The 12,596-nt window shown below is 48.0% G+C and overlaps 1 protein-coding gene across 1 annotated transcript in view; it reads left to right on the top strand.

Annotated features, from left to right (window-relative positions):
• The first annotated feature begins 2,883 nt into the window (after nucleotides 1-2,883).
• LHX5 (LIM homeobox 5) overlaps nucleotides 2,884-12,596 on the top strand; it is a 13,481-nt gene continuing 3,768 nt past the window's right edge. Inside the window, exons 1-4 of the mRNA XM_042441858.1 lie at nucleotides 2,884-3,049; nucleotides 8,091-8,411; nucleotides 9,326-9,603; nucleotides 11,660-11,825. Of these exons, the coding sequence (XP_042297792.1) occupies nucleotides 2,884-3,049; nucleotides 8,091-8,411; nucleotides 9,326-9,603; nucleotides 11,660-11,825 (931 nt within the window). The remainder of the gene's footprint in view (nucleotides 3,050-8,090; nucleotides 8,412-9,325; nucleotides 9,604-11,659; nucleotides 11,826-12,596) is intronic.

Here is a 12,596-nt window from a genome sequence, read left to right as displayed (position 1 = left end):
TACTAGAAGTAAAACGTTGAGTCAATAATTTGTCCAATCTTAATCACAAAAAGACGGGTAACATAGCCTAAAACCCTGTAGCTGGGACCGACCGCAAGTGGAGAGCGCAAAGTAGGGGCGCGAACCGGTAGTTCTAATACAAATTAAGATAGTTTTTTTTCCTTTTTTCTTTTTTTTTTTTTTTTTTTTTTTCTCCTCCTCTTCTTTCTTCTCCTCCTCTCCCTCCCCTCCCCCCTCGCCCTCCCCCCCCCCCCCCCCCCCGTGCTCCTCCCACTTTGTAGGGACCACACACCACAACAAGTGTGGTTACACACCTGTCTCCACTAAATAGACAGGAAAGCACCAGGAGCAGATCATCTCATATAACTGATATATATATATATATATCTAGTCTCTCTAGTGTAAAGGCGCTTTGATAGTTATCCTCGATCTAATAGCTTCCATGTATATTAGATATTTATATAGTACTTTTAGTTTAATATGTTTTGTACTACATTCTAGAGATATGTATCCTTAATCTATCTATGTAAGTTTTGATATGGTTTAGACTACATTCTAGTATTATGTATCATATAACTAGTTTGATATTTTATAATGTCTACACTATGTATCCTATTCAATATATAAATATCAAACTGTGTGTTTTATAATGTGGTGTATAATATATCTATATATATCTATATAGGCTGTTTTATAAGATATATCTTATGTATTCATATTCATATATACACATAACACTGTGTGTTTTCTAATTACTATATATGTATCATATAATATAGTTTTTATATGTTTTATAATGTATATAAAAGTATATATCAACATATATATATCTATAATATACAAGTAGGTTTTGTAGTCACGTTATGTACATACATATATATAGTGTTGGATCTGTTATTAATATCATCAATGTATCAGATAGATAGATAGATAGATACGAGATCGATAGATAGAATAGATAGAAGAAAGAAAGAATAGAAAGAATAGAATAGAATAGCTATAGATATAGCATATAGAGGTTATTGAGTGGTGACAACCTAGACCAGGTACAACTTAGCGCATGGACTATCCATGCGTGTGTATCTGTAGGCGCGAAAATTGGTTTTCCCTCTCCCTCTACAATCCCCCAGGTGCCGTAGCTGCCAGTGCAGCTGCCGTGCCATAGGCCGTGCCATAGCTCTCAGTGCCATAGCTCCCATGCCTAGTTTCCCAGTGCCCTCCCTCCAAAGCCAGGCGAGGAGGCCATGCCTTGGACTCTGCATGGCCCCCAAACCCTTCCCCGGGGCATGGTCTCTGTGCAAAACACCCCACTAGGTCCCAAACCCACTGGGGAGAAAATCGGCTCCACCTTGATCTTGAGACACTTTGCCCAGTGGCTAGGGAATCTGGGAATGACGCTCTTGGGCCCCCAGCGCTTTCTGGGTTCAACGTCTCTCGAAATTACGGTTCCCCGGGATTCCCTAGCGTTGGCCAGGGCGGTTCTAGCGGTCTCAAAAACTGAGTCATCTCTGCAGTCGTTTTGGCACCTAGAATCTCTAGATCGCTCCTATTCCAACCCCGACTTTTAACACCAGGAAATTGAATTTGCTTTATATTATTATTCTTATTATTCTGATAAACCCTTACTTAAAGGGGGAAGGCCGTTAGTTCTTTCCAAAAAGCTGGGGCGAGCAACTTCCATTGTTCCAGAGCCGCCGACTGGGTGCGATTCGTGCGTTTTGGGAGGAGGAATCAGCATCTTCCGACGGACGCCCGAGGATGCCTCCGACCGCTTTGCGAAAGGAGAGCATCTCCTTCATTCCAGTTTGGGAGTTTCTTTAATGGCGGGAAGGAGGGGGCCTCCAGCAATCCCACCCCCCCCTCCTCTCCCGCCATCCATCTATCTATCTCATCTATCTAACTATATATGGGCTCCAAACCGATACCATCAATAAAACAGGCGACGGCAAGCAGGGAAGGCAATATGATCAAAAGGGAGGACCCCCCGACTTTCCGAAAACGAGGCTCTTTTTCGTTGTGGGGGTGAAGTCCCAGTTTTCTCTCTAAGGAAGCCCCCCCCCTTGGTCCGATCCATGAGGAGGGGGACTTTTTTGGGGGGCTGTCCCTCAATCCCTACTCACAATCCCATCAAGCGGACCGAGTCGGTTGCTCCTCGGAAAGGGAAAAGGGGGGGGGGGGAGAAAGGGGAAGGGAGGGACAGGGGAGGGGAGGTGGGTCTCCTTGCCCCCCACCCTCGATGGGCCCCGGATCCCCCCTGACTCACCCATCCGTCCATCCATCCCATAAACCATCCCTGGGTCGCTGGCCTCCTTTCTGCTTTGGGGGGCGGTCCCGGCTAGTGCCAAGCGCCAGGTGAAGGAAAAGAAGGACGGAAGGAAGAAGGAGGGAGATCGATGGGAGCATGGAAACTTAACAAACACAAAAAAGAAGGGAGGAAAGGGGAGGGGGCGGAGAGGGAGGGAGGGGAGGGCGGGGTGCCCATGTCAGGCTCCACGATGGCCCGTCCCCGTCCCCGACGTCACCAATCTGAAGAAGGGGGCTGCGCGAAGGGCCCCGACCTCCCACGAGACAACGCGGGGGCGCGCGGCAGCGCGTGTGAAAAGGGGGCTCCCACCCCCCCGGCAGCAAGGGCGAGGGCAAAGGCAGTGGCAGCGGGCGGCGGCGGCATGTCAAGGCCCCGACGGAGCTCCGGGGAGAAGGAGAAGAAGGAGAGGCCCGGAGGCCCAGGAGCCCCGGACCGGCCGCCCCCCCTAGGGCCTTGGCCGGGCCTTCTCCGCCTGGGCCCCCGACGGCCAACCGAGGAGGCTCCGGAGGAAAGAGGCCAGAGGGCTGGGGGCCTCGGGGGGAGGCCGAGAGGAGAAGAAGGAAGGGGAAGGGTGCAAGATGGTGGTCCACTTGCGCGGGGCGCGCGAGCGTCCCACCTGGACCGCTCCTGCTGAACGTGCGGACCGGGCCTGCACATCAAGGTGCGTCCGTGTGCGAGTGAGTGCCAAACGAGCGAAAGTGCTTTCCCGCGAAGAAGCTCTACTGCAAGAAACGACTTCTTCAGGTGAGAGGCAGGGCAAAGGACGGAGGAAGGGAAGGAGGAGGATGAGGAAGGATGGAGAGATTGAGGGCGGGAGCGAGACAACAGGCAAGACTGAGAGAAGAAGAAGGGAAGGAGGATGGGATGGGGAGAAGGAGGGGAATGATGGGAGATGGATGGAGGGAAGAGCAGAGATGGCGGATGGCGGATGGATGGGCTGGATGGATGGATGGAGAAGGGCGGGCGGAGCAGGTGGAGGGAAATATGGGAGGTATATTATAGGTATAATTAAATATGGAGAAGCAGGGGGTATGGGAGGAAGGAAATGAGGGAAGGGGAGAGATGGAGGGGTAGAGGAGGGAAGAAGGAGGGAGGGGATGGTGGGCCTGGTCCGCACTACCTCCCCCCCCTCCCTCCCCCCCCCTCCCTCCCTCCAGGCGAAAGGAGGCCTCCTCCGCCCCACGCTTGGCCTTCCCTGGTTCGGGGGCTGGCCCGAGGGCTCCCCTTCCAAACGCCCCTCCAGGGAAGATCCACCAGGACCTTGGGCCAAGGGCCCTCCTTCCCAAGCCGCCCCAGGGAGAAGGAGGGGGGACACCGAGCCTCATCAACCGGGAGGGAAAGCTAAGCAGGGGCGGCCCTGGAGAGCCTTTGGGCGGGGATTGGCCCGCTGATGGAGGCTCTCTTGCAGAGGAAGGGCACAAGGACTCTGGAAAAGCTTGCAAGGCACAAACGCAAACAGAGCACCCGTAGAGATTTGTGTGTGTGGCACCCCCAAAAATGATCAGAGAAAGAGAAACCCAGCATGCCGGAAGGGGACCTTGCAGGACAATGGAGACCGGGTGCCAGGAGGAAGCTCTGGGGTGCCTCCCTGGGCACCTGTCTTTCCCTTTGGTTCAATTCCCAGGCAACAGCAAGAGAAGACTGTAGCATTGATCATCCAAGATATCCATACTAATAATATAATTAATAGAACCAAAGCTATAGCCGTGTCGCTGTCGCATCAGTACGCAGAGAGGATCTTGAAGCACCTTGGGACTCACTGAAAGACAGAAGTATGTTATTCTTATCGTAGCACCTTTGAGAACTCACTGAAATATTATTCCTCTTATCTTATTTGTCACACTTTGGGACACGTTGAAATAGATTGATTATTATTATTATATTCATTATCTATTATTATCGTAACACCTTTGAGGACTCCCTGAAAGAAATTATTATTATATTATTATTAATTATTATTAGTGTAGTCCTTGAGATCAAGAAAGAACGAATTATTATTAATTATATATTAGCACGTTTGAGGACTCACTGAAAAACAAGGAAGGACTTATTATTATGACAGTTTTGTAGCACCTCTGAGACTCACGAAAGGAAAAATTATTATTCTTCTTATTATTATTATTATCTTTTATTATTATTATCGTAGCACCTTTGAGACCGCTGCAAGAAATAAAATTAGTATTCGTATTAGAATTATTAAATTAGTGTGATTCGTAGCCCCTTTGGCGGCTCACTGAAAAAAAGATATCATTATGTATTGTAAGCCTTTGAAAGAAATGAGCGTTATTATTGCTGTAACACCTTGGGGACTAACTAAAACTAAATAATAATAATAATAATAATTCCAAGGCCAAAAGAGGAACCATTTGGACTGTCCTCTCTACTCCGGCTCATAGCAAGTGGATTTCTGTTTAGGAGGGCACCAAAGGCCCAGTTGAGGGACGCTGGCTCGGAAAAGCCATCCTAATCCTCATACAACACACCACACACCGTATGTATGTATAATATTTGGATTGCAGAGGGTTTATTTGCCCTCTTTCCGCACGCTGCATCGGGTCTTTTCTTCCCTTCTTCACGCTGTCAAAATAAAATCATTAGTGCCAATGTGGTTGGCAACTTTTTGCAGGCCTTGGACAGGAAAAAAAAAGAAGGTGGGGGGTAGAGTTCATAGGGAAAAGAGGCTATTAGAGAGAGGTGAGATTAGAGAGTAGGTATCTCGAGCGAGACACACACACAACGGGGACTATAGTATCTAGATGTGGGTGTGTGTGTGGGTATACTATATATATATATTATATATTATCTATCTATATATATATATAAAAACAAACACACAATTGTATCTATACGATAGATCGCTGATTAATTATATTAATATAATTATAATTATCATATATATAAGAAGACAGAGATGAACCTAGATGAGATAATACAGATTAGATATACACACACATAGAGATGAGAGCATACACACAAGATAGAGATATGACACATACACACACCAAAAAAACAAACACACACATATATATATTAGATATATTCATATATATAGATATATTACATACACACACATATATCTCTAGAATATCATCGTATAATATATTATATTCTATCTATATCACACACACCACACACCACACACACACACAACTAAAAATGCCATTCAAACACAAGAAGGAAAGGGGACGATCCTTCCCCGCAGCCTTCTTTGTGTGGTGCCACAGCAGCCAAAAAGAAACAAGGGGGGGGAAAAACAGGGAAGGGAAAATAGTAATAATAAATAATATAATAAAATAATAATAATAATACGAACAACAAACAAACAACAACAAAATACTAATAACACCGGAGTTAAATTGGAGGAAACGATGCAGAGCTTGGAAATTGGAAAGCGGTTCGTGGAAAGCTCGCGGTGCACCGCTCTTTGTTTTCATGGCGCTGGCTGGGTCGTTTGTTAGAAGGAGCACCTGTTTTGGTTCGCAAGGGAGGGGGGCAAGGGAAGGGGTCTTTGTCTGGCACAAAAAAAGGGGGGCACCAAAATCAAATCAAATCAAATAATCCGCAAAGGGACCGAAATGCAAAAGGCTTTTGTTTCCTAATGGAAGCAAACCGTCGATGTGTTTAATGGGGGGGATAATAGCAACCGTGGGGGGTTTGGATGTTGCTTGGAGGGGGGTTAAGGAGGGCTGGAGACGTCGCCAGCCCTGGAGGGATGGACCCCCCCAATAATAATAATAATAATAATAATAACAACAACAACAACAACAGCGAAAAGGAGGCGTATAGGAGGTGTATAGGAGCCGACTTTGCCCATCTCAAGGGGGGCCTGGCCATCCTTGGCCCTACTTTGGGCCCCAATCCTCCCCCCATTTTAAAAAACATAAAGGTTGAAAAGAGTGGGATGGTTTTGGGATGAAGAGGAGGCTGTTTGGCTTCTTGGAAGAGGAGGGAAGGGTTTTACAAACCCGACGGAAAGTGCGAGGAAGGAATAGGTTGGCAGGGTTTTTGCCCATAGGTTGGCATCATGTTTTAGGCATATTTTGTGATAGTTCCCTGTCTCATGGATGTTTTAGGGGAGGATAGGAACTACAGTACTGGGACATGAGGTTTTGTGTGTGTGTTTTTAACTGTAAGCCACCTTGATTATGGACAGAGAGGCGGGATATGAATAAAGTTGTATTATTATTATTATTATTATTATTATTATTACTATTCCTGAGATCAATGGGGAGAAATATGGTGAGGATCTCTTCTCAGTGGTTTGAGGGCTCTAAAGTTGAGACAGGAGCAGCCCACAAAGCTAGGACTCCTTGGTTGGCATCTCTCGCCTCATCCGCACCACTGGAATGACCCGGTTTCATACCACTTAACAGCCCTGGCTCCATGCTAAGGGATTCTAGGATTGGTAGTTGGTGGTGGTACCAAAACTACCAATCCCAGAGTTCCATAGCATGGAGTCAGGGCAGTTAAAGAGCTGGAGGTTGGCATCTCTCGCCTCATCCACACTGTAACAATGATCCGGTGTCAAACCACTTTAACTACCCTGGCTCCATGCTAAGGGATTCTGGGATTTGTAGTGAACGGTGGTACCAAAACTACCAGTCCCAGGATTCCATAGCATGGATCCAGGGCAGTTAAAGCGGTCTCAAGCCGGATCATTCCTGCGGCCTCTGTCTTGGGTGCGAATCTCCTACGGAAAGAGGGGGAAATGGTTAAATTGTCTTTAAAAATGTGATATTTGTGTATCTTAATATTTTTGCAATGTCTTTAAATGGTGTTGGTTTATACTTGTTTGCCGTCTTGAGCCCCTCTGTTGAGAGAAAGGTGGGATATTAAAAAACAATAATAATAATAATAATAATAGTAATAATAGTAATAATAATAATATTTCCGGCGGGGGAGATCACTCTCCTGTGCCCCTATATCTCCCCAGACTCGCCCAGTGATTATCTTTTTAGATGGTTTTAATGGTTTTTTTGATTTTATGGTGATGTTTTTAATTTTAATTTTGATTTTATTTTATTGGTCTGTGAGCCGCCTCGGGTCCCTTCTGGGCGAAAGGCGAGGCACACCGTCGAAAGAAAGAAATGCTGAAAAAAAGAAACTGACCTTTTGTCTTGGCATCCCAGTGTCAGAAGGGGGCACCATGGAGTCCCCCGGTATTAAAAAAAGTAACAACCAAAAAGCAGAAAGGGTCGGTGCCAAGGGAAGGGAAGGGATGCCACCCATATTTATTGATCTATTTATTACTGATTTATTTACGGTATTGACACCAAGACAGAGTCAAAGGTCCCCCTTGGCCGCATAATAAAATATTTATTGAATAGGTTTGAATTTATAAAATATACCTAAACCTACCCCTTGGTCGTTTTCACGAGGTTGTGGCCATTTTTCTTTCCTCCTTTGATTTTTCTCTATGTCCTCCAGTGAGGGGCGGTCCTCCCAGGGGGCGGAAGATGGGGAGGTTCTCCCTCAGGAGGTGTTTCTTGGTGTTTTTTTGGTCGAGTGCGGAGGGTTGAGAGGTTTTTCAGGTTGAGGTAGGAGGTTTGGCTCCAGGAAGTTTGGGTCCAGGAGAGGGAGGTTGGAGGTTTGGGGTGTGGTGGGACCACCACCCAACCCAAATCCCTCCACACACCCACAATAAAATGTAAAACGGGGTGGGTGGTCCGACCCCAACCAAAAGCAAGGTTTTGGTTTTGGGTTGTCTTGGTTTGTTTTGGGGTTGGTGGTGGACCCCCCCCCCCAAACAAAACCGGGACCCCCCAACAACCACCCCACAAAAAAGGGGGACCACCCAATACAACCCCACCCCCATACCCAAACACAAAACCACACACCAAAACAAAAACCCCAACAACCTCCCCCCTAAAACACATCCACCAAACATACCCCACCAAATGCGCCGGCTGTGCTCAAGGCATCTCTCCCTCGGACCTGGTCCGGAAAGCCCGGGGCAAGGTCTTTCACCTGAACTGTTTCACCTGCATGGTGTGCAACAAGCAGCTCTCCACGGGCGAGGAGCTCTACATCATCGACGAGAACAAGTTCGTCTGCAAGGAGGACTACCTGAGTTCGGCCAGCTTGAAAGAAGGCAGCCTCAACTCAGGTAAGGGAGGCTTCGGGTTCGGCCCAGGTAGGCTCCGGGCAGGAGAAGGGGACCCACCTGCCTTTCTCAGATGCCTGGGGTTTCTCGACAGCCTTTTGAGGCTGTCGAAACTCTGAAACCTGGCCTTTCAAGGCCGTTGAAACTCCGAAACCCGGCCTTTCGAGGCCGTCGAAACTCCGAAACCCAAGTTCTAGATCGTCCTCCCCCTAAGGTTTTTCGACAGCCTTCAAGATCATGGAAACCATGCCCAGGCAAGATCCAAATGGATTTCTGTCTGCCCTCCTTCTCCTTGGCAGCCCCTTGGGTTTCACCTTTGAGACCGTCGAAACCTTGCCCATGCGAGGTCCAGATCAGTTTACCACTGCCCTCCTCCTCCTTGGCAGCCTCCTGGGTTTCTCAACCCGTTTTGAGACAGTTGAAACCCAAAGAGTGGGAACTCCAAGTGGGTTCCCTTTGTCCTCTTCTTTCCCAGCCTTCTGGGTTTCTTGACACCTTTGGAGACAGTCAAAACCCAGCGGGTGGGAGCTCCAGGTCGGACCCCTTCGCCCTCCTCTTTGCCAGCCTCCTGGGTTTCTTGGCACCCTTTCGAGACTGTGGGAAACCAGCTCAGGGAGATCCAGGTTGCCCTCCTCCTTGGCCTATCTAGGGTCTTCCTTTGCTTCCTATACTATAGGGTGAGCTGGACTTATTGGTGGTGGGGATTCCTGGAGAAATAGACCCCTAGTCTTCTGTGCCAATGTTCAACCTTGATAGCACCACTGCTGAATGCAGGGCTTGGTAAGCTGGGTCCCACCAAGGTGTCCGTCTTTCTTCCCTTGCCCAGAGCTAGACAGGGCCCCTTTTCTCAACCGACCCATGGAACTCCTTCCTACCTCCATCCTTTCTCAACTCAGCCTCCCTTTTTCCCTCCACAGTGTCCTCTTGCACCGACCGGAGTTTATCTCCAGACCTCCAAGACCCACTGCAAGATGACACAAAGGAGACCGACAATTCCACCTCCTCGGATAAAGAGACCACCAACAACGAGAATGAGGAGCAGAACTCTGGGACCAAAAGGAGGGGACCCCGAACCACGATTAAAGCCAAGCAGCTGGAGACCCTCAAAGCGGCTTTTGCAGCCACCCCTAAACCTACCAGGCACATCCGGGAACAACTGGCCCAAGAGACGGGGCTCAACATGAGAGTCATCCAGGTAAGGCAGATCATAGACTCTTAGAGCTGGAAGGGATCCCAAGGGCCATCTCTTCCAACCTTCTGCCAGGCAGGAACACACTGTGAAAGCACACCAGAAAGATGCCCACCCAACTTTGGTTGAAAGACTTCTAAAGAGGCCCACCAGCCTCTGGAGCAGCTCTTAACAGTTAAGTTCTTCCTAATGTTGAGGTGGAATCCATTGCTTCATGCCCTTAGTCTCTGGAGCAGAAGAAAACAAGCTTGCTCCATCCTCAACAGGACATTCCTTCAAATATCTAAACAGGGCTATCATGTCATCTTTTATCCTTCTCCAGACTAAACATCCCCAGCTCCCTAAGGGCATAGGATCCTGCTAGGGCATAGGAGTTGGAAGAGAGCACAAGACTTCAGCTGCATAAAGTTGGTTGCATCATGTCACCTCTCAGTCTTTTCTTCTCCGAGTTAAACATACCCAACTCCCTAGAATCGCTCCTCATCAAGCTGGGCTTCCAGAACTTTGTCCATCTTGGTCCATGTTTTGTGTCATCTATAGACTCCATCTATGGAGCTACCAAGCTGGGTAGAGCCTCTTCTTGTCCTCCACTGGAGAGGAGGGTGGTTGGTTCATCACTGCGCAGTTCACCTGTCTGTGGTTTTCTCAGGGAGGTCCTCCTCCTTCCTGGCTCCAATACTTTTTGGAAGGCCATCTGCTTCCTGGTCCTTTCCAGGCGGTCCTCTTCATCCACCAAAAAGGACATTTCTTTCTGAAAAGAAAGGGAACCTTTAGTAATAGGTGGACAATGTTTTGAAACCCGAGTTTTAGCATAACAACAACAGCAACCCCGAAATTAGGAAGGCGAATCTGGCGAATAGTAGATCAAATCCTCCACTGGGCCAGGCCATTTGGGCCCATGACCAAACGAGTTGCTTTTCTCTGCTGTTGGAATGCCGTTTTTACGTTGCCTTTGATTGTCGTCATGTGGCACCATTACATCGCTATGGTTCCCCTTCAACCGCCATGGAAACATTCCATGGCACCCTGGGATTTGTAGTTTAGGAAGGGACATTGAGACTCCTCAGTCAGCAAGTTCCTCTCCAAACTACAACCCCGAGGATTCCACAAGGTGTTGCCAGGGCGGTTAAAGTGGAATCGTAGCCCTATAACAGCGTAGTGTGATCAGGCCAAGACCTTGTTGCAAGAAGTCCTTCTTCTAAGGCAGTGGTTCTCAACCTTCCTAATGCCGCAACCCTTTAATACTGTTCCTCATGCTGCTGTGACCCCCCCAGCCATAGAGGAGCAGTGTCTCGGTTACTAAGACCATCGGAAATATGTGTTTTCCGAATGTCTTAGGTGACCCTTGGGATCGCGACCCACAGGTGGAGAACTGCTGGTCTAAGGGATGGTTCATGCCAAATGAGGACAGAAAATGGCAGCAATCCTATCACAGATCTATCCATTTGGTCTCCCTCCAACCACTGAAAAACAGGGTGATTTCACACTTGGCCATGCATTGCTTTAGGTATTTAAAAGGAAGCCTTTGTAGACGTTTCCTGGTGAAACGTTGGGAATAAATGCTTCTAGAACATGGCCACAGAGCCCGAAAAACCTACAGAAAGCTACCTTCATAGTCTCTGAGCTGGGATCTCATCTTTTTGTCTTGCTAATGGAACCTAACTTTTATTTCCTGGAGTATTCCCATGGCCAGAAGGAATGTCTTTGAATGCATGCATGCCCTTCCAACACTTGAACTGAGAACATCTTGATAAAATGGGGCTATCATCCTCATCCTCATTCTTTTTCCCCCTCCTGTTTGATTTTTAACACCTTTGTCTGAATGGGGAAGTCAGTGGAGCTCTGGAAGCATACACCATGCCCTTTGTGCACTGGGGTTGGCCCTATCCAAGTGCCCCCGTTTTATGGATTTGGGATGTTCTTGTACTTTGCCAGCTGGCCAACAGGGCCACCCCTGGAGATGTCTTCCTCTTCTGGCTCTCTCCTGTTTGCAGGGCCTTTCCTGGGATGGCTCCCGGCAAGCGATGGAAGACCTCACCTCAACTTGTGTCCTTTTTCCCAGGTTTGGTTCCAGAACCGTCGGTCCAAAGAGCGACGGATGAAGCAGCTCAGCGCGCTGGGTGCCCGGAGGCACGCTTTCTTCCGGAGCCCCCGGCGCATGCGTCCTTTGGGAGGCCGGCTGGATGACTCCGAGATGTTGGGTTCCACACCCTACACTTACTATGGAGGTAAGCAGTGCCTGACCTGCTTCTCATCTGCTTTCTCTTTCTCCTGTATTTATTTCCTTTCTGGGCTTCACTTTCTCTTTCCCTCTCTTCTCTTGCTTTTTCATTCCCTTTGCTTTCCCTTTCCTTCTTTCTCCCATCCATTTTGCTTTGGCTTGCTCTTCTTGGCTTTGTCTCTTTACCTTCTCTCGGCCACTCTTTTCCTTTACTGTATTCTTGCCTTGGAAGCAAAGGTGTTGAAGCAAAGGTGTGGAGGTCTGACCCTCTTACGTTTGTTGAGGGTTGTAGTATAGCCTTGTGACCCCTAGGTTGTGGAAGGGCAGGTTACACTTCCTTTTTTCTTTTCTTTTCTTAACATTTTTCCTTCTCCTCATTCTCGGCCTTTCCGTCAGCCTCCTTTCCTTTCTTTCTCTTCCTCTTTTCCCACCTTGCCTTTCTCTGTCTCCCTCTCTTTTCATCTTTCTCTTTTTTCCTTTTCCTCTCTCTTTCTTATCCACTCCCCTTCTCTTTCCTCTTCCCTGTCTCCTTCTCTCAGTCTTCTCTCCTATTCTTTTCCCCTCCTTCGCTATCCTCCTTCCTTATTTCCTATTTTCTCTCCCTGCTTCCTTCTTTCATGTTCGCTTTCTTCCTTTCTTCTTTCCTAGTTTCCCTCCCTCCCTCCTTCCTTCTTTCTCTCACTCCCTATTCCCCCCTCACTTTCCTTCTTTCCAAATTTCATGCTCTCCTTCCTTCCTTCCTTCCTTCCTTCCTTCCTTCCTTCCTTCCTTCCTTCCT

This window comes from Sceloporus undulatus, chromosome 10 (assembly GCF_019175285.1).
Source record: "Sceloporus undulatus isolate JIND9_A2432 ecotype Alabama chromosome 10, SceUnd_v1.1, whole genome shotgun sequence".
In the NCBI taxonomy this organism is placed as follows: Eukaryota; Metazoa; Chordata; class Lepidosauria; order Squamata; family Phrynosomatidae; genus Sceloporus; species Sceloporus undulatus.
This window is presented reverse-complemented; position numbering and strand designations above follow the sequence as displayed.